The following is a 22,790-nucleotide window of genomic DNA, read 5'->3' on the forward strand; positions in this document are numbered from 1 at the left end:
TTTCTCTGTTTCTTTCTGGATTTTGGTGTTATTTTCTCCTCCTGTGTTTCCTAGAGGCTAGTTCTGTGGCTGGTGGCAGTTGCAGGCTTATGTTTTCCTAGGATCATGGCCAAAGAGAACTAGGAGTCTTCCCTGCCTGTTCTAGTTAGATAAATGCCAGAAAGTAACTGGCTTAGGTCTTGTGGCCAAATCTAGATCTGCTGCTGTGACCTCCAGAATGGGGTCCTGTGATTACTTCTTTCCCCATCTGCCTACCCCAGGTGATTTGGAGTCTTGTCTCCAAAGAAGGAAGAGAGAGAAGGAGTAACCTAGCAGCCAGCCAGCCATTACAGATTAATGACCAAGAATCACTAGACTTTGAGAAGAGCAGGTAGAAGAAAACTTTGAAAGGATGCAGGGTTGGGTGGGTGGTGTCTGGCAGCATGGGTCATGTGATATAAAATATAGCTACTCTTTCAGAACATCTCTAAGTTCCTGAAACTTGCAGTTCAAAACTTTTGGACCATAAATGGATTTTCTGAAAGGCCTCTTTTGGTCCCACTCTGAATTTTACGGTAATTGAGTGTATCACTTCCTAAATAGAGACATTTTATTAAATCCCATTTTGGTATTTTAATGAAATGAGCTAATATAACTCTCACCACTGGAAACTTCCAAAATCTTCCTGGCTATTACAGATTTTTACTATTGCCTGGTACTTTTTACTTTGAAACCCTAGGTGAGTTTACCTAGAATCTCCAAACATGTCTGTATTGTTAAAGATGAAACATAGGTATTTTTAAAAGCATCATTGGAGGAGGAGAAAAGTGAATTTGAGGCAGCAAAAAGTAGGTGCTGTCTGTGCTGAGTTAGTTTGAAAATCTTGAGAAAGAGATGCTTTCTGAATACTGGTAAATTTGAGGAGTAGATGGTTCTTCATGACCTAACCACTCTCAAAAGAGAAATAGTATTTGTCACACTTCAGTAATATCTAAGAATACCAACTACTGTTATACTTTGTAATGAAGCTTAAGAACGTGGAAGGTTTTTGCAGTGCCATGTCTTCATACTGTACTAGAGCTCTTGTCGTTTGGGTTACTGGTGAATTTTTGCCAAATGAAGCCTTCTGAAGAGGAAAAGGAACAACTATAAAATTTAAAGGGTATATTTAAGTGAGAATATTTAAATATACTCATTTAAAGCAAATATAATTAAAACATATAAAGGCATCCAGATAATTATCTAGGAGAGCATGCCTTTATGGAATTACAAAGAGTTTTATTAAATTTTAAGTAGTTACTGGTAATAATTTGGTGTTATCAAATATAGGAAAAGCAGTACTTTTATATGACTTCACCTGCTATGAGAAATGGTAGTTTTATAGTTTATTGTGCTGTCTTCATTTTCTATATTTGTTAATGAAAGATTCGGTAGTATGTTTTTGAAAATTCATTTGATGTTATTATGAACATTTTCTATTTTTCTTTTTTATTTTCTTTTTATAGAGATGGGGGTCTCACTGTGTTGACTAGACTGGTCTCGAACTACTGGCCTCAAGCGATCCTCCCATCTTGGCCTCCCAAAGTGCCAGGATTACAGGCGTGAGCCACTGGGCCCAGCCCCACTTTTCTTTAAATTATTAGAATGCAAGGATCATAATTATCTAAAATGGCAAATGGGTTCAGTGTTTAGTGTAGACTAAAGGCATGTATAAATTACAAATAGGTCTTATATTTGTCTTATAGAATATAAGAATTTGCTTATTTTGAAAGTAAATTGTTTAGGCAGGATTTAGAGATCATTTATAGTTTGTCAACACTTCCGTTAAAACAAATAATCATTACTTCCTAGATAATAAAGATTTTGTTTACATATCACATCAAGTATAAGAAAGGGCAATTTATAATTTAAAAAGGACTCTGAATTTAATTATTTGTTAATAACTTGTTGGTTTGTCTCCAACACTGTTAGACCAGAGTAAGTAGAATACTTTCTTCCTCATTGGCATAACTGGGAGCCTGGAAAAAAAAAAAAAAGGAAAAAGTTAAAACCAGTTCGTGCCTCTGGATCTGGGAAATCAATCAGTTGCCAGAGAACAAAGAATTACCAAGGAATATAAATGGGAATTATCGAATAGGCAATTAGAAAAAGAAAAATAATCTGAAACAGGTTGAGGGAAGATTGTTGTAAATTCTAGCCCATAAAAGTTGAGAAATGGAAAAGTTTAAGTGTTTTAAGAATTTAAACTAATGTAATCACTGTGTTTCTAAAAAGACTGCTAAAATTTCAGATTATTTCCAAATGCAAACAGAGTCAAGAAAGGAATCAGTTTTCCTTTAAAGGCTAGTTTTCAAAAGGTATCATAAGTATTTTTGTAGTGCTTTATTAATTTTTTTGCTAGATAAACATCTTAAATCCATATTAGAAGCTTTTTCAATATTGTGGGTTGACGAGATTACATATTAGAAGCTTTACTTCTAATATTGTGAATAAGGAGCCCTTCCTTACTTTCTGGCACGAAAAGATGTTTGAACTAAATGAATATCCAGCAACGAGTAAACTTAGGGATTCTGAGGCTTCTTAAATACTAATACCTACAGAAACCCCAAGGTACAGCTATTCTTTCCCAGATAGACAAAATCCAAAAGTGAGTAAGAACGCAGAGCTTGACTGCCTGTATTCAAGTCTCTACATAACACTTACTAGATTTGTGACATCGGACAGGACAAATAACTTGATCTCTCTGTCCCTAACTTTGCCTATTTGTGAAATCTCGCTAATAAGTACCCACCCCCCACCTTAGAGGGTTGTGCTGAGGATTAAATGAGTCAACAAGTATATAGAGTTTAGAACAGTATTTGATAGCTAATAAAGCCTAATGTTTGCTGTTATTAATATTGTTAAAAGGCTACCATACTTTCTTGGAGAAAATCACAAGCTACAAAGTAATGGAGAAGCTCGCAATTAGTAGAATTCTCTACCTGCATAATTGAAGAAGAACTGAAAGATTTCTTTTTTAAATTTTAATTTCTTAATTGAAAGTGATTTCAAATTTAGAGAAAAGTTGCAGGAGCAGAGCAAATAACTCCCATATACACTGTGTCTAGATACCCTCCCCTCCCCTTCCAGTGCCACCATTTGCCCTAATAATGGCCTTTTATAGCCAAAGGATGCAGGGTGATGCATTGTACCCGGTTGTCCTATCTCTCTAGTCGTCTTCAGTATGGAAAAATTCCATAATACTGCCTGGACTTTTACGACGTTGGCCAGTAATCTTCAAAAACATCACTTTTGTAGTAAATAACTAAATTAGGATTTGTTTGATATTTTTACATTGTTAGACCCAGGTTATGCATTTTGGGCTGGACTATCACAGGAGTGATTCTTTTTATTATATCATTTTGGGTGGCACTTGGTATCATTTGCCTTATTACAAATGGTGTTATCTTTGTCATTTGATGAATATAGTGTCTGCTGTGTTTCCATAACTGTAAAGGTATTTACCCCACACCGAACAAATGTGTAATTCTTTTTTTTTTTTTTTGGTGGAGAGATACTTGAAGACTATTTAAAATCACATTCCTCATTTCACTTTTTAGTTCTAGCATCTATAAATTTTTTTTGCCTGACTTAATTATTGCTCACATGGTTGCTAAATGGTAACTTTTTGAATTCCATCATTCCTTCTACTTATTAGTTGGCGTTCTACTATAAGGAAGAGAATTAAACAGAGTGTATATCAACATCTTGTCCGTGAAGATGCTGGGAGATAACAAAGACATATTTTGAAACTAGGAATTTGAGAAAGACTGATTCTCAAAAACTTATGAATGCTTTGAAGATTGATCTTCTGCATTTATTCATTTATATCCTATTTTATTCAGTCAGTTTTGAGTTTGTTACTATTATGATTTTGATGCTCAAATTGTCCCAAATTTAGTTAATGGGAGGCCTTTCTAACTGGCTTCTGTATCTTTTTATATCCTTTCTAACTGGCTTCTATATTCTTTAAAATATCCTTTTCTAACTGGCTTCTATATCCTTCTGTATCCTCTTTTAAGGATTAAGGATATTCTTTATTCTTTTATATATCCTTCTATATCCATCATTTTTTGAGCTCTTCCCTACTTATTGGCACAAAAAGGTATCCAGGCTCATTGTGTTATTTCTTAACCTCAATCCTGGAAACAGCCATTTCTCCAAGGAACCCTGGTTATTTTTAGCTGAATTGCTATTTAGAAACCAAGATTTGGGCACTAGGTATGTTCATTGCTACTGAGATATTGTTGTTCCCAGACCTCAGTGGACAGAGTTAAGAAACATGCACACACCTTATATTTCTTTTTTTTATACTGAAAATCATGAATTCACACTGATACCTGATAAACTCTAATTTCAGTCCAACACTTTGGGTTAATTCTAGCTTAACTCCTTTTTCTATTTGTACTTCACTGACAGTGAAAACTTGACTCTGTTATCTTAATATGTTTACGTAGTTGCTCAGTCCCTCTGTAGGTAGCCAGGGTCCTGACCCCACGGGCTGCTACCTCTTTCAGGGGCCTGCCTTATGTGGGCCTCGGCCTTCACAAGGCTGCCACCCTGTTGTCCGCATTATAGAGATACTAGCTGCTGTTAACCTGTCTCATCCCCATGTGGGACCAGATTACTTCTGGGTAATTGAAAGACACTGAAATGAATTTGAAAATTGAAAATAAACTTGGGAGAAAAATCAGAATGCACACTATCCAGTAACTTGGTGGAAATGAATCAGTCTTTTTGAGTTTGATCACTGAAGCACTTTATTCACATTTTGCCTTTCTCATATGATTCTCTGGCTGTTGACAAAGGTCCCCTATGAATGGGGAGCCTATTTAGTAATTTAATCCTTTAACCATTGTGTCAGTACTACAATTAAACAAACTTTTCCTAAAAGTTATTTTTGCCACTAATAATATTAGTTAAACCACTGCTATGTATACCAGCTGAAGGCCAAGTTGGAAAATGTTATATACCAGGTAAATGTAGCTTAATAATATTTGTGAATTATTAGATTTTTAAATGCTAAATGCACTAAGAAAAATCATATGTAATTGAAGATCAAACAAATTTCTGAGTACAGTTGCCTTGAAAATATTTCTACCATTGGAATTGGCTAATTTTTCTATTATTGAAGAAATCAAGGTTTACAAGTTCTGAATGTATTGTGTCTTCTTACCTGGAAGTTGTTTGGCAACTAGAGTGAAAACTCAATTTTTAGCTGGCCTTTGATATAATAAAGAAGGTATTTATTAACTAGGCTTTTGTATTCATTTTTTGTTGAACTCCCTCTAAAAGTTAATGCATTTCTTACATCATGCTTTCTGGTAGTCTTGGTAATAACTCCTTGACTCTGATGTTTTATTTATTTAATCCAGTGCCCAAAGTAATTACTGTGCAGTCAGTAAATATTTGCTGCATGAAGGAATTCCAAGTTGCCTACAGAAAATCTTTTGAAGAAACTTTCAAATTCTAAGAGAAAAAAGTGTTAATAGCAGAAAATTAAAGCAAACACTTGTAAAGCTATAATTGAAAAGCTATAATTGAAATGTTTCTTTATTGTTATACTTTGGAAAATAGCACCCTCTTCATTTTATGAAGCTTAGTCACACTTTTGAAAGTTTGTTGTTTTATCTAGAAATGGTTCTAAAAAGAATCAATGAAAGTGACATTTTCCTTGGCAGTCTTGGTTAACAGAATCATTTTGTCATCCATTCACTCGTCCAATAAATACTAATTGAGTTCCAACTAACTATGTACCTGCCATTCCATGTTTGTTAAGTGCTTGCTGTATTTTTGGCATTGTATAACATGTTGGGAATATAGAATGAATAAGAAACACTATCTGCAGAACAACCATATGATTTTGAGACCCACTATTTCTCCAATTTTTTTTATGTTTTTGGAGATGGAGTCTCACTCACTCTGTTGCCCAGGCTGGAGTGCAGTAGCGCGATCTCGGCTCACTGCAACCTCCGTGTCCCAGGCTCAAGTGATTCTCCTGCTTCAGCCTCCTGAGTAGCTGGGATTACAGGTGCATGCCACCACACCTGGCTAATTTTGTTTTGTATTTTTAGTAAAGATGGGGTTTCGCCATGTTGGCCAGGCTGGTCTCAAACTCCTGGCCTCAAATGATCTGCCCACCTCTGGCTCCCAAAGTGCTGGGATTACAGGCGTGAGCCACTTGCACCCAGCCTTCAATTTCTAATTTTAAGATATATCTTTGTTATTTCTCACCATCTTCATGGAACTAGGTATTGATAGTACACGTAGTTTCATTGATAGTAAGATTGGAGTTTCTAATAGGAAAGGTAATAAAGCCTTCCCTCAGTGTCCCCTGTACCACTGTTGGGAACAAAACACCTTGGTAATTTTTAAGTTCTGAATGTTCAAACATTTGCCAGCATTTACCTAGTGTCTCTAAAAATTACATGTAATTCTTGCATAATTAAAGAAAAGGAGCTCATGAGCAAAAGTGTATATTTCTCTTTGGTACAATTACTAATATCTGAACTCAAGTTCAGGGTGTGGCTTTAGGTATCCAAATATAGCATGTTGCAGGAATTTACTCCATGTTACAAAGACATGCCCTGCTGACCACTGTGCAAATGAGGAGCTCACATTCTGGCACTGTTCTAAACATAAGCCTGTCTTGACTGTGCTGAGCAGCTGAGCATCTAAAGTCTTATTCAGAAGTGACCCCAGGAAGTCTATAAAATCAACGGAGTTAGGATGAAATGTGAAAGGCCTGAAACTTACTCAACTTTTAGATTTGAAAAGTTATTATTTTCTTTCTTTTATATTAGTTTAAAAATTCTTATTTTTAAATCCCTGCAATATTGAACCTTAGGTTAATTCAGTTTTCCTGTGATAAATTATGTGTATCAGTGTAAAGAGAAACTGAGATTTTTGTAACTTGTAACACTCAATTGAAATTGGATTTAAAAGTAGTCAATACTGGTGTACACCTGTGTTGTTTTAGAATATGGTATTTTATATAAACATTCCAATAACACAAATATTTTTCAAACTGCTAATAAGTTTTTAGCTTCTATCAACATTTCATATAGCCAACTTTAAATATAGTTACTTTTATTAATAATGTTTAGTCTTTCTTCTTCCTGACCCCCTTGCCAAACCTTTTGGTAGATATAAAGATGTTTTCATGCTTTAAGAGAAGGCAGTATATGTTTGTAACACATACTGTTTGTAACAGTCTGTACTGTTTTTAACTCTACTCTCCTGTCTCAGGATATCAGAAGTTGATTTCCCTAAAATACATTAATTTTCCCAAAGAAACTTTTATGCCAGTTGCTTTTCTTTAATTAAAAAAATTATTAACAAGCCAGTTGCTTTCTTAACATTAAGAATGACATTACAAATGTTTTTAAAATCATAAATTTAGGACATAGCAGTTTCAAAAAAGTAGTATGAAAGCTATTAAAAAATGAAAAGCAGAATACATGTAATGTGTATGTTTGTTATATCCAAGGTCTGCCACAGCTGATGGTGAATTCGGCTGTATCTTGAGGTTTGAGGTTTCCTCAGAACGCAGGAGATGGTTAAGAGTTGGCCTTTGAACTCAGTGGGCGTAGTTCTAAATCCTGTTTCCACTACTTACTTGGTCTGTGAATTTGAGCAAGTGGCTTAAACTCTGAGCTTCAGCTTCCTAATCTATAAACCAAGGATTATAATATTACATCTGATACCTACTTCATAGGGTTTTTGAGTTTTATGAGAGGATTCATGTAAAGCATGTAGCACAGTTTCTGGAAATTGCCAAGTGCTCACAAAATGTTTGGTACTACTATTATTAACATGTCTCTACATACACAAAAATGCTTTATTATTAGAAGTTAGGTTTTCCCCCACAGTATTTAGGTGATTTCACAGATCATCTTTAAGATATTTTGGATAGTATATACTTATATTAAATATAACAAATGAAAAGTTATATGGTAGTACTTCACTAGGCTGTTTTGTATTTTTTAGGCTTGTAACAATACAGGCATATGGCTAAGTGCTTTGGGTGCATTGGTTTTGTAAGATTGCCTTTTACAGATGAAAGGAACAAGTAAATACATATATTTTAATCTTTTAAAGTTTATCTTTTATACTGATTTGTTTATATCAGGTTTGCTTAAAGCAGGGCACACAAATTCTCTTCCGATACCACTGTCAACCACACAACTTTAAATTGCTACCTCCACTATGTTATTTATAAGCCTCTTTGGTTCTGTTCTGGAGCCAAGGATTCACCAGTGCTGCTTTAAAGTGAGATATCAGGCAGACAGTATTATTTATCTTTCACACAATTATGGGATAGCAAATTGATAATTAAAAACAAAACAAAACAAGTTCTTTTATTTAAGGAAGACTAAAAGTCAGTTATACATTCAGCTAATACTTAAATGGCAACTTGGTGTGTTTTCTACAGTCCTTGTCGTATAGCAGCTTGCAGTATCGCAGGAACATAAGATATAAGCAAACAGTTACAAAGTAAGGCAGCCCATATGATGTGCCATTTGGTAGAAATAGTTAAGCAGTATAGAAATTCATGGGAGGAAGAGATTGCTTTCAGCTAGAGTATTTCATTCACTTAAACCTAGTTGTACAACTGGGATGTACCTATGCATGACTCGTGTCTTTTTTGGAAGGCTGCTTCAGCTGGGTGGCCACAGCCAGTTGCTTTTCTTCTCTATTGGTGGCTATTTTCACCCCTTACAATCTCTTCATTCTCCCTGTGATTAGGACCCCACTGCTGTCAAAAAGCTTTCTGCTCTTAGGCACAGTTTTCATCCCTTTTTAAGTGCTGATCCAAAATAGTGACATGGTGGTGGGACCGAAAGTAGCAAATAGATGGGGAGAAGAAAGGGAAACTGTTTGGGTGCAGAATCAGGAACCTCATTCTCTGTTGTAGAAATTGCCCTTTTGATAGCAGCATGGGTGAGGAGTAATGAAAAGGAGAACCCTCTGTTCCTGTGAAAATCCACAAATGTATAGTCCCGCCCTTCCCCATATTTTACCTCCCCATACTCTCTCATCTCCTGGAATTTCGGTTCCATACACCATCCTGTCCCCACTCTCCCATCCCCCACCATCTCCTTTGTTCCAGAGCCATGCTGCAGTTCTGAATCTCCTGGCTGTTTGAAATGTTGCCTTTCGAGCTGTTAGAGCCCCTCTTCCAAGTTGTAGGAATCACCTCCATGATGAAGAACTGACGTAGCTCCATTGAGCTTTTCTGTTACTCCCTCCAGGCCTTTAGTAGGCCCCAATGTATACTTGATGTCTCTAGGAGAATCCTGAGTCCATTAATGTAATTGCCTGTGGCAGATTGCTCATATATAATGTTTAACTTTGGCATTACTGTTAGTACTATATGTCTGAAAGGTTTGTTTCTAAGAGAAAATATGTTTCAAGTTTTAAACAGTGAGCTGTTCTAAATCAGCCATCTATATTAGTAGTGGACTTACAGTCAGAAGGTTAGAGTTCAATTCTAGCTCTCTCAGTTATTCTGTGTGACCATGTGTATGATCACTTGGCCTCTCTTGGCCTAGGTTGTTTGTATAGAATGTAGAGATAATAGATTTCTTTCAAAGATAGATGTTGGGGGTTAAATGAGAATGTATGTAAAGATGTATAGTAAAATATAAAGCCCCATAGTCCCAAAGGAATGTGGCATTTTTTTGTGTGTGAATCATGACTGTGTTAGGTAAAATAACAAGTTCCTGCCCTCTAAGAACTCGTCATCCAGAGGATAAGATGAACATGGACAATTACATTATGGTATATGATAAATCCTATGGCAGATATAAGTATAGGTGACCAAGGAGCACAAAGAAGAGCGGCTCTAATCTGGAAATGAATGGATAGAGAAAACTTCATGAAGGAGGGAGTTTCTTATCTAAGTCTTAAAGAAGAGCGAGCCTGGCAAAGAAGGAAGAAAGGAAAAACATTCCATATTGAAGGAGAGACAGTGGGGCCTGGGGGAACATTGTACAGAAAGCTGCAAGTATGGCTGCAAGTATGACTAGACCATAAACTATCTGTGGTACCTTATCTGATTATTAGGACCACTTAGCTTATTTTGAAGAGGCGGTGTTCCTGCACAATGTTTAACAACTCTAGAAACAGGTTTGGTCTGAAACTTGGTTTGACCATTTACGAATCTTTTATACCTAATTAAGAACCTCGACTCCATACACTTTTAGATTCAATATGATGATAAAAGTATCTGCTTAAAAGGCTTATTACAATGATCATTTGAAATAATGTTTGCAAATCTCCTGGTATTTAATGAACACTTAATAAATGTTAGCAGTTTTCATCGCTATCCTGAAAGTTCTTAGGGCCATTCTTTCCCTCTCAGTATTCTGTAATCTACTGTTCTAGGCTAACACTTTAGCAATGTTTTATTAATAAATACCAACTCTTGTTTATTATAATGGAATCATAGAAACAGTTTAAATGAAATTTTTCTTTGGAGTGGGGGACAGAGTCTCACTCTGTCTCCCAGGCTGGGGTACAGTAGCGCAGTCTTGGCTCACTGCAGCCTCTGTCTCCTGGGTTCAAGAGATTCTCCTGCCTCAGCCTCCTGAATAGCTGGGATTACAAGCATATACCACCATGCCCGGCTAATTTTTGTATTTATAGTAGAGACAGGGTTTTGCCATGTTGGCCAGGCTGGTCTCGAACTCTTGTCCTCAGGTGATCCACCCACCCTGGTCTCCCAAAGTGCTAGGATTACAGACATGAGCCACCACACACGGCCCAGTTTAAATGAATTTTAAAGGTGGTCTAGATCAATTTTATTATTTTACATGTTAAGATGCAAGGACTGTTCAACACACAAATCAATAAATGTGCTGCCTCACATCAATAGAATCAAGGTCAAAAACCATATGATCTTTTCAATAGATGCTAAAAAGCATTTAATAAATTCAGCATCCCTTCATGATAAAAACCTTCAACAAATTGGGTATATAAGGAGCATACCTCAACACAATAAAGGCCATATATGACAAGCCCAAAAGCTGTGTGTTTTGTGCCGAATGGGGAAAAATTGAAAGCCTTTCCACTAAGATCTGAAACAAGACAAGGATGCCCACTTTCACCACTTTTATTCAGTGTAATACCAGAAATACTAACCAGAATAATTAAGCAAAAGAAATAAATAAAAGGCATTCAAATTGAAAGGGAAGACGTCAAATTATCCTTGGTTGAAGGGGACATGATCTTATATTTAGAAAAACCTAGACTTCACCAGAAAACTCTTAGAACTGATAAATGAATTTAGTAAAGTTACAGGATACAAAATCAACCTACAAAAGGCAGTAGCATCTGTATACATTAGCAGAGATCACTCTGAAAAAGAAATCAAGAAAGCAATCTTCTTTACAATAGGTACCAAAAAATATACCTAGAAACGAATTTAACCAAGGAAGTGAAAAATCTCTACAAAGAAAATTATAAAACACTGATTAAAGAAATTGAAGAGGATTCACAAAAAAGGAAAGATATGCTTATGGATTGGAAGAATTCATCTTGTTAAAATGTCTTTACTACCTAAAGTGATCTACAGATTTAATACAATCCCTATCAAAATACCAATTATATCCTTCACAGAAATAGAAAAAAAAATCCTAAAATTTGTATGAAACCACAAAAGACCATGAATATCTATAGCAATCTTGAGCAAAAAGAACACAGCTGGAGATATCACACTACCTGAATTCAAATAATATTACAAAGCTATAATAACCAAAGCATCATGGTACCGGCATAAAAACAGACACATATACCAACGAAACAGAATAGAGAACCCAGAAATAAATCCATACACTTTCAGCCAACTCATTTTCAACAAAGGAACCCAAAATGTGCATTGGGGAAGGAATGGTCTCTTTAATAAATGGTGCTAGGAAAACTGGATATCTCTATGCAGAAGAATGAATCTAGATCTCTACCATGTGCAAAAATCAACTCAAAACTGATTAAAGACTTAAATGTAAGATCTGAAACTATTAGAAAACATCGAGGAAAGGCTTCAGGACATTAGGCTGGACAAGAAGCTTTTTGGGTTAAGACCTCAAAAACATAGGCAACAAAAGCAAAAACAGACAAATGGGATTGTATCAAGCTAAAAAGCTTCTGCCTGGCAAAGGAAACAATGAACAAAGTGAAGAGACAACCTATGGGATGGGAGAAAATTTGCAAACTATCCTTCTGACAAGAGATTAATAACCAGAATATATAAGGAACTCAAACAGCTCAATAGCAGAAAAACAAATAATCTGAGTAAAAAATGGGCAAAAGACCTGAGTAGGCATAAAGACATACCAATGGCCCACAGGTATACGAAAAAATGTTCAGCATCACTAATCATCAGGGAAATGCAAATCCAAACTACAATGAGATATTACACTCCAGTTTGAATGGCTGTTATCAAAAAGACAAAAAATTACAAATGCTGTCGAAGGTGTGGAGAAAGGGGAACTCTTACATACTATTTGTGGGAATGTAAAGTAGTACAGTTATTAAGGAAAACAGTATGGAGGTTTCTCAAAAAAACTAAAAATAGAGCTAGCATATGATTCAGCAGATTCACTGCTGAATATATGTCTAAAAGAAAGGAAATCATTGTTCCAAATGATACCTGCACTCTCTTGTTTACTGCAGCACTATTCACAATAGGCAAGATGTGGAATCAACCTAAGTGTCCCTCATCAGGTGGATGGATAAAGAAAATGTGGTATGTATACACAATGGAATATTATTCAGCCATAAAAAAGAATAAAATCCCGTTATTTACAGCAAAATGGAACTGAAGATCATTATGTTAAGTGAAATAAACCAGGCACAGAAAGACAAGTATCACACGTTCTTCCTCAGATATAGGAGCTAAAAAAGTGGATTTTATGGAAGTAGAGAGTAGAATGGTGGTTACCACAGGCTGGGAAGCGAAGAGGGGAATGAAGAGAAGTTGGTTAATGGGTACAAAAATGCAGTTAGGTAGAAGGAATAAGTTCTAGTATTTGATACTAAAGTAGGGAAATTAAAGTTAACAGTAATTTATTGTGTGTTTCCAAATAGCTGGAAGGTAATTATAATGGTTCCAACATGGAGAAAAGATAAATGTTTGAGGTGATGGATATCTCAGTTACCCTGATTTGATCATTACACGTCGTATACGTGTATCAAAATACCATATGTACTCCCAAAATATGTATAACATCAATTTAAAAAAGAGAATCTGAGCTGTAGTTAAATAATGTGGCTATGATATTATCCTGAATCAGTGGCACAGCTGGGAGTAAAATCAGGTCTGTTTCCATTCCAGAGTTCTTTTCATTAGTCTTAGAATAAATGGCCAAAAATCCCTTTGAGACACTGACCTGTAGCACTGGCCACAATTTCAAGCAGAAACAATATAAGTTAACATTTTAGAAGCTGGCATTTCTGTAGTTCTGCAGATTGGGAAAGATACCTTTAAAAGGAATGGTGTGTCTCTCTCTGCTTGCCCTCTGATGGAAGTGTTGTTTAGCAACAGCATCTATAAAAGACCAGTGAGAGGCAGGTAATAAGGAACCAGATAATTCTTAAATGAGTAATTCTTTTACCATCAAGAATTTCTTATGTAATGAAAAATCACTTGTACCCCAAAAGCTATTGAAATTTAGAAAATGTTAAAAAAGAATTTCTTACACATACAAATCCTTGTCTCACCATTAAAATGTAAAATTAGATTTTCATAAGACTTATTAATTAAACATGTTCTACTTCATTCAACAGCATCCAACAAATAATTTGTTGAGTGCCTTTATACCAAGTACTAGGGTTAGAGTGATGAGCAGAAGACTTATACTTTACTGAAATAAACAGTTGTTGAAGTAATAATCATACAGATAAGTAGTTATAGTTATTTAAATGCTATGCATAAAAGCTACTAAGGGATTAATAATCAGGGGCCGGGTGTGGTGTCTCATACCTGTAATCTCAGCACTTTGAGAGGCAGAGGAGTTCAGCCTATGCAACATAGCAAGACCCTATCTCTACAAAAAAAGGAAAAAAAAGGTTATATAGTAATGTTCAGAAAGGTTCACTTGAAGAATTAAAGTTTTAGCTGAGATATGAAGGTTTAATGAAACAAAAAGGTGGAGGGATAGCAAAAAGGAGCTTATACTCAGCAAACAGCACGTACAGAGGCCCTGAAGAAGGACATAGTATGATCTGTCCTAAGAAATTAAAGACAACCAGAGTATTTGGAACAGAGAATGCTAATAAAAAATGCAAGTCCTGGTCATGAGAAGAGAAGTGAAGGTGTTTACTAAGTATCACCAAGGAAACCACAGCAAAAGGAGAAGTGAATCTCCCCCTAAAATAAATGGTTCTGTTAGATCTGTTGTTTTAAAGCTTCGTTGTCAAGACCACTACAGTTTTCAATTTGCTAAGCAGAGTATTACTAACATTTGGGCAGTTTTAATATGTTCTTTTTCATTTGATTTTTCTTCCTTTCTATACTGACTTACTGGAAATTGTGGGATGACTTTGATGTGCTGAAGTGTTTAGATCAGGAATTTTCACTGTTGAACAGTCATAGAGAGAATCTTATCTTGTTTTCTTGGCTGGGGATTTTGTGTGGGTGTGTGAGGTACAGCTGCACCATGAGTTTTTTGGCAGTGAGGACAGGGCAATTCTCAATGCAGTTCATCTTGAATAGGAAGAAACTTAAGAGTAAAAAGTCTACTTTGAATGCCCTAAAATCAGTGGAAAACACCCAGGGCCTGAACCTTCAGCTGACATCCTGTTACTTGGTTAAATGGATACAGCAGCCTCAGGCCCATGTCCAGGTTTTATGGTAGGAACACATGAAGGGGAGAACAGTCAAGGCTTTGTTTCAATATAAAACTATCAGTTACCACATCTAGTTTTAAATGTTTTTGGGTTTTGTTTGTGGTTTATTTAAGCTTTTCTCTAAAGAACACTTAATAAAAAAGGCAGATTAATGGAAACCTAGCTTTGCTTGCAAGTATGAATTCATATTTTTATGTAGCTTATCAGAAAGATTTTTTCAGATTTATTTATATACAGATGGATTCCCAGATCTGCTTTTATTGCTCACGTTTTCTTCACTCTCCCTTGATCTCTTCTGTAGTCTATAAGCATTAACCCTCAAATTAAATGCAGACAGTATAGAACTATTCATTTGTAAGCACACTTACATCCTTCCCTTTGCATAAACTCATCATTACTCTTCATAAGCAGAAACCTCTGAACTGCGTCCAGCGCTTAACTGCTTGTTTATATCTTTACTGTTATTTAGTATTACTACCTTCAGAGTAGTATAAAGTTTTGTTCTGTGGACAGTTTGCCTGAGTTCAAATCCAGTCCTGCTGCTTACTTTGTTGGTTCCATAAGCTTTTTAGTTTTTAACTTCCAAAATAAAGATAATTATGTTAGAACCTCGTAAGTTTTTTTTAAGACTTAAGAAAATGCATACAAAGGATTTAATTTAAAATAAATATCCAGGAGAAGAGATGCTAGTTATTTTATTCTTGATTTAGGTCCAGTCTTCTAGAATCTATTAATAGCTGTCTTTTCTGGTTGATGTCATTTAGTCTAAAGATCATCTGTATGTTGATGACTTCCCACCAATACCTCTGTTCCTAACCTCACTTTTTCCTAAGCTCCAGACTTGCAGATCTGACTGCTGCTCTATTATCTACACTTAAATGTCAAATGCATACTTCAAACATAACGTGTCTTAAAACAACTTTTGATCTCTGTCACCGGCCCCTGCTCGTTTCCCCAATCTTTTCCTCCCCATTCTTTTCTATCTCAGTTAATGGTAGCACCCTCTGTACTTTTGGCTTTTGTTTAGCTACCAGCCCCTGTCCATTTCATCAGCCCATCTTAGTAGCATTATCCCCAGAATATATCCTGAATCTGACTCCTTGTTGTCATCTTATCTACTACTATCATAGTCTAAGACGATGACCCTTTCCTGTCTAGGCAATTATGTAAGGAATGGTCTTCTTATTTCTCCGTATTTCACGATAAGACTGGACCATTTTTAGTCTTATCATGAACAATCTGTTCTCCACATTGAAGAACAACATTCTAAAAAAAGATTATTCCCCTTCTTTTTATTGAAATTAGAAAACTATCCAGAGTTCTTGAAAGCCTTTCATGACCTAGCTCCTCTCTGACTTTCTGCCAGTCTCTCAAACACTGCTAGTTCATTCCATCTGAAGGCTTTTTTTTTTTACAGCCTTTTCCTCTCTTTGGGATATTTTTCACTCATATCTTCACAATGGGGCTCCTTGCAATTTTTAGGTCTCAGATGTCAGCTCCTTAGAGAGGCTTACCCTGACATCTTTCCTGCTTTTCTTAAGTTAATCACTATCTGAAATTTCCCTTCCTCTTCTTCCTTCTTTCATAAAGTGCCCCTCCCCAAACCCAAAGGAATTTAAGTTCCATACAAGGACTTTATCCGTTTTATTCACTGCCATATGCCCAGTGCTTAGAATGAAATCTGGTATTCAGAATGTTTTCGGTATTACAATACTATATGGGTGGATGGCTAGATGAAAGAATGAACAAGTATGTATCTGGTAATTTTTCTACAACCAGAAAAATGATAGATTATTTCATTCTTACAAACTTTGTATAGGTGTTTATTTTAGAATTAATCCTGCTAATCTTTGTCCTAATTGCTTTTACTATCACTTCTGTTTTTGATTGTAAGGCTTTCTTCTTCTCATAGAGTGCTAGATACAGTTTTGGTACTTAATGTTGATTAAATTGAAAATGCAATCTAACATCTTTATATTCTCTGAAATTATAGAATATGTATTTCTGAAAGCAGGTGTGTTTAAAATATGCATTCCCCTTTTATCTCCTGCAGTTCATAATTGGACCCTTGAAGACACTCTTCAGTGGTTGATAGAGTTTGTTGAACTACCCCAATATGAGAAGAATTTTAGAGACAACAATGTCAAAGGAACGACACTTCCCAGGTGAGTCTTTGTTATGCAAATGTATTTTCCACTCAGGGAGAATTATATGCTAGATGTCATTTCCCCATACTGAATCTACAAGTTACTTCCGTGGCTGAGGGCACAAAGGAAATATAAATATATCCCTTCTTTAGTCTTTCTAAATTATGCATTTTCAAGTTTTAATCAGTTTTTCTTGTCTAAATAATCAGGCTCTTGGAAAAATTATTTCCAAGGAACATGATTTTGAGTTTCAGAAGATGGGTCAACTATATCATTTGTAAATAACATCAAGGGTCAACTTTTGGCCAATCTAAGAAAAACTTTTTTATTTGATAGTGATTCATTTTTATGAACACATCTACTTGAATGGATTAATGTGCATCTCTTTCTTGTGACATTTTAAATGACAATAACCATCGAATTATGGTGTCTATACATTATACCTGAATTTTAAAAATGAAATTAATAAAAAATAGCAACCATTTAAAAATGTATGCTACATAGAAGTACTTTAAATTATCTCATTTAACCCTCATGATTAAAATGAGGTATATATTGTCCTTCCCATTTTACAGGTTAAAAAAACCAAGTCAGAGACAAGTTAAACATTTCGCCCAAGGCAGCATTTAAACCCAGATAGATTTGATAGCAAAGTCCAGGTTGCCAGTTTATCCCTTAGGTGTCTGAATCCATTTGTTTTCTAAATTTTATTTTCTAAATTATATCTAAATTGTATCATTTGCAAGTACCAAATGATATAATTTAGAAATTATAATTTCTCATTAATTTAATTAACTTAATAATCTTGAAGGATTTAAATGTCAAAATTTGCAATGATTCTACCAGAATTTTTTACCCTTACAAGATTGCTTCTTAAGTTTTATTTTTCCCTGGATGATTTCCTACATCCAAAAAGACTCTAATCAGTTATTACAACCTAATCGTTATATGTAATGAAATATATACATTGTGTCCCTAGTCAACTTCCTTACGTGCCCTATTTAGATAAGTATCCTTTGTTGCTTTGAGGTTTGTATTTTGGATCAAGTTGAAAGTTTTCAAATCTCTTTTAAATGTATTCTGAACATCAACATTAGTATTTCTGATTTTATTATACACATGACTAGAATGATGAAATTATAGGGATAAGAGTCAATTTGATAAGTACTTACTGAATATCTTTTATGTTCATGGTACAACTAGATGCTTGAAAGAAGACAAAAATCAAATAAAATATAGTTATTTTAATTAAAACAAGTTCTTAAAACAGAGTCAAACATTGAAATGAGATTAGAATTTATTTATTTATATATGTTGCCCTGGGTATGAGGAACAATAGGAATTTTCTTGTTGCCTTTTGAGAAACTTCTTTGTATAACAACAACATGAAATAAAATAGGCTAATCTGAGTTTTGACAGTCAGTGTTATAGCTACTCATTTCCTTTGGTTAAGTAAAGATGATTAGAGATGCTTCCAATTCTGGTAAAATTGTGACATCACACACTTGTCAAGATCAACTCCTTAAATAGTGAACATGTTACTATAGAAAAACATTATAAGTTCAGTTTTCAGGTCAGCCCATTGGAACCTTTTTTAGTGGAGGGGAAAGGAGAACAGTAAACTCTTCCTTAAGCCCCTATTATATAGTAATGGAAATTAGATGAGTCAACTTAAAGGGGCAATACCAATTAATTTCAATTATTATGTAAGTTCCAGAGCTCTTTGTATGGTATCTGTAGACATAAGAACTAGTTACAAGAATGTATAAGAAAATGTATTACATATTCTATAGGTGGTTGGCCTACAACAGTTCATTATGATGTTTCTTTTCTGTGACATTAAAACCCTTTACATCTGCTAAAGGTGGCCAAAACTATGTTTTATGTTGGCTGTAGTGGTTATCTTAAACCTTTCGCTGTGTTTTCTATACTCTGTAATTCTTACTGCCAAACATTATACTAAGGCTGTCTTCACCTGACACATACCACCTCATTTCTTTCAGGCCTATGTGGCCTTCCCTGACACCCTCACCCACTCAGGTGGAATCATTTTTACCTCTGGACTCATATTGAATCTCGCATAAAATTTTGTTACGTATTTTCTTTTTTACTACATCTCATTGTCTTTCTTAGTCTATTGATAGTTTGCTATTAATTCATGCATCCATACATACATATATTCATTCAGCTATTATACAAACATTTATCAAGCTTCTACTTTTGGCAAGTACTACATTAGGCTTTGGGGATACAGAGATAAGACATAGTCTTTGCCTTCATGCAGTTTGATAAGTGTCATGTTAAAGGTGTAAGGGAAGCATTATACGAAAGTACCTGTGGAGAAGATAAAGGAAGGCATTTCAGAGAGGGAATGTTACAGTTCTTTGCTCTTTAAGGTTTTATAGAAGCCTCATAGGAGTTCCTGTAATTTTTCCATACTTAGTACTGATATCTTTCTATACAAAATGTAGTGTTTCAAAGTAGTCTTTGGAATCGTACATATTTGGGTTTGAATCCTTGCCTTACCTATTGCTAATTATGTAACCTTAGGCAAGTTACTCAACCTCTCACAAGTATCTTCACCTATAAAATGGAAATACTATTATAAGGTTTTCTTGAGCATTAAGCCATTGATACAGGACCCAGCATATATTATATGCCTGTGTTTATTGTCATTGTTATTATTATTAGACTTTGTGTAATGAAATCTTTACTAGCATCATACTTGGTTGTTAAGAAATCTTAGTTGAGTACTGGGTTGCTTGTATTTACAGTCCATAATAAAGTGATTTTATTTCCTTATTTTACCTGTGCCTCCTACGTGCTTTCTTCATAGCTAATAAAATGGTTTAGTACTTCTTATTATATAAATTCCTCTACCTACTTACCTCAATCCATGAAGTCTTTTTATTTCCCACTTGTGACTTCAATGTACTTTGTTCAATTTTTAAACAGTTAAACATTAGAACGTTAAAAGTGTAGATTTCTTGATACTTTTAAAGAAAATCAATATGATCTAAATTGAAAACTTAATTGTTTTTTAAAGTCTGCTATAGATGTTAAATTAAGTTACTTATGGTTTATTATCCTTTGTGAAAGGATAATAAATGACAGAAGTAATTAATGACTATAAAATATTTTCAACTTTAGGCTGGGCGCAGTGGCTCATGCCTGTAATCTCAGCACTTTGGGAGGCCGAGGCGGGCGGATCACGAGGTCAGGAGATCGAGACCATCCTGGCCAACATGGTGAAACCCCATCTCTACTAAAAATACAAAAAATTACCCAGGCGTGGTGGGACGCGCCTGTAGTCCCAGCTACTTGGGAGGCTGAGGCAGGAGAATTGCTTGAACCCGGGAGGCGGAGGTTGCAGAGAGCCGAGATCGAACCACTGCACTCCAGCCTGGGTGACGGAATGAGACTCTGTCTCAAAAAAAAAAAAAAAAAATTTTTTTTTCAACTTTATAAATTTCTAAATCATAGTAAGTCATAACAGAAAGTGACCTTAGAAAACCAAAACTTTTTCAATGTAGCTACTAAATTATTAACATACAGGGGTCTTTCTACAGCTAAGTTTGCACTGAAGAGGTTTTTGAAACATGTAACAAATTATTAAATCACACATGGATGAGCTCCAAAAGTGATCATCAATAATATGTAAAGTGTTAAATGTGTTGCTCAAATATTTAAATTTGTATACTAGAAATATTTTCATTTTATATATATATGTGTGTGTGTGTTTTTCAAATAAACAGGATAGCAGTGCACGAACCTTCATTTATGATCTCCCAGTTGAAAATCAGTGACCGGAGTCACAGACAAAAACTTCAGCTCAAGGCATTGGATGTGGTTTTGTTTGGACCTCTAACACGTTAGTATTCTCTCTCACTCAGAGGATGATGTAAAAGAATATCCTGATCATCTCTGTGTTATTTAAGGAAAGAGAAAAATAAGATAGTAGGCCTCTAAGAAGAATCATCTATTACCTGTGAAAGAAGTGTAATACTATCTTAAAAGATTTATAAGATAGGATTTTCTGTCATTGAAACATGAGTGTGAAATTTTCAAAGCTGGTTACTAATGTAAGAAGTTATATAAAAAAACTATATTTAGCTGTTAATTTAGAATTTTTAGATCTAAAACTTTGGATCTTTGGAGGAGTTTTAATGTTGATGTTACTATAATTGGATATTCACTGAGGAATCTCTTAAAAAATAATACAGTCTAACCATCTTGATGGCATGAAGCAATAGAGCCTAACAGTTTTCACTAAACACCAAGAAAATGGATTTTTAGGTATAGATGGAAAGCAAAGACTCACTTGAAGCTTTATAAATTAAGGAACTCTACTGGCAGGAGCAAGAAGTAGAAAATGTTATTTGATTGTTTTGAAGAGAAACATTTGAGAAAGTGTTATGCAATATCTGTAAAGAAAATAAACCTTGTATTTATTTACTTTGACAGGAATATTTTTTCCCCAGAAGAGAAGTTTGATATGTTTGTTTTATTTAATTTCAATTTTTTCAGAAAGCTTTGGGAGAAAGTGTTTGAAAAGTACACCTTTTAAAGGAATTATGTTTTTTTTTTTTAGTCAAAAAAGTATAACAAAATTAATACAAGAAAAATGGCTTCCACAAGTTATAAAGTAGGAAACTAATGTTTATTCTCCCTGAATTCTTGGAGTTAGGAGATTTTCAGGTTTCTATGATACTATCTTGGGAATGGCCCTTCTAAAAAGGGTAACTAGAATTGGTTGAATAGATTTTATGACTTTACTGGTGGTTCTTTTTTGGCTTGGGCTAAAAGAGCAGCTGGTAAAACAGCTGGAACTCCCCATATGAGAGTTGGTGGAAATGCACTGTTGGTGGAAATTACAAACCCTAGGAAATAGAACACTACTGAAATGCCGAGCGTTCCATAGAGATGATGCCCTTTCCAACCTTTTCCTTGTCCTCACTTCCAGACTGAATCCATTGGGGGATTGTCTTCTGTGGGATTCTGTCCAATTTTTCTCATGTGAGTGGTTGGTAAAAATAGGAATTAAAGTATAGAATTTGTTTCTATTTACAACTTGATCAGGAATACTCATATTTTATTAATCTTGGAACTAACCCCTTTCTAAGCCCCCAAAATTATATTACCAAGTCATTTGAAAAGAAATCAAACTAGTCTCAAAAAAGATTGTAAACAAATATTTAAATAAACCAATTAAAAAGTTAATGATTTTAAATATGTTTGTCTTAGAATGGTTGGGTGAATGTGCCCCATAGTCAGAACACTTATGTTAGATTTATTTTAAAAACCAGCATTGTCAAATGAACAGAGATACATTTTAAAGGAGTTTTTTTTTAATCTTTTCCAGTCTGTGGTGCTTATTATTGAGTGTAGGACCTTATTTATCTATTTATTGTTATTTATGGTCAGAGAATAGGGCTCACAGTTGAAGGAGAACCTGAATTGAACATCTCAGTGTGAGGCAGAAATAAAAAATGCTTTTGAGATTGTAGCTTTCAGCAGTACATTTCTTCCACTACAGGTGGAAGGGTGAAGGTGTACACTCTGGCAATATGGAGAACTGAGAGTCTCTGACATAGAGCATGCTACATATCACACTACACAAACATAGCCAAACCCCAGACTTGTCAGCCTAGGAACTTCTGTAGAACTCTTTTATGTCACCAAACTTCAAAATATGTTTCTGCCGGAGGCCTGGGCATTTAGGCAGTTTTTCACTGTGAGGTGTATCTCTTTGGAGCATTAAAATAATATATTAGC

The 22,790-nt window shown here is 35.0% G+C and overlaps 1 protein-coding gene across 7 annotated transcripts in view; it reads left to right on the top strand.

Annotated features, from left to right (window-relative positions):
* Positions 1-22,790, top strand: part of STIM2 (stromal interaction molecule 2) — a 161,332-nt gene that overhangs the window by 115,639 nt on the left and 22,903 nt on the right. For all 7 annotated transcript variants that reach the window (XM_055111261.2, XM_034958404.3, XM_034958405.3 and 4 more), the window contains 2 exons: positions 16,922-17,033; positions 20,771-20,886. In XM_055111261.2, the coding sequence (XP_054967236.1) occupies positions 16,922-17,033; positions 20,771-20,886 (228 nt within the window). The remainder of the gene's footprint in view (positions 1-16,921; positions 17,034-20,770; positions 20,887-22,790) is intronic.

This window comes from Pan paniscus, chromosome 3 (assembly GCF_029289425.2).
Source record: "Pan paniscus chromosome 3, NHGRI_mPanPan1-v2.0_pri, whole genome shotgun sequence".
NCBI lineage: Eukaryota > Metazoa > Chordata > Mammalia > Primates > Hominidae > Pan > Pan paniscus.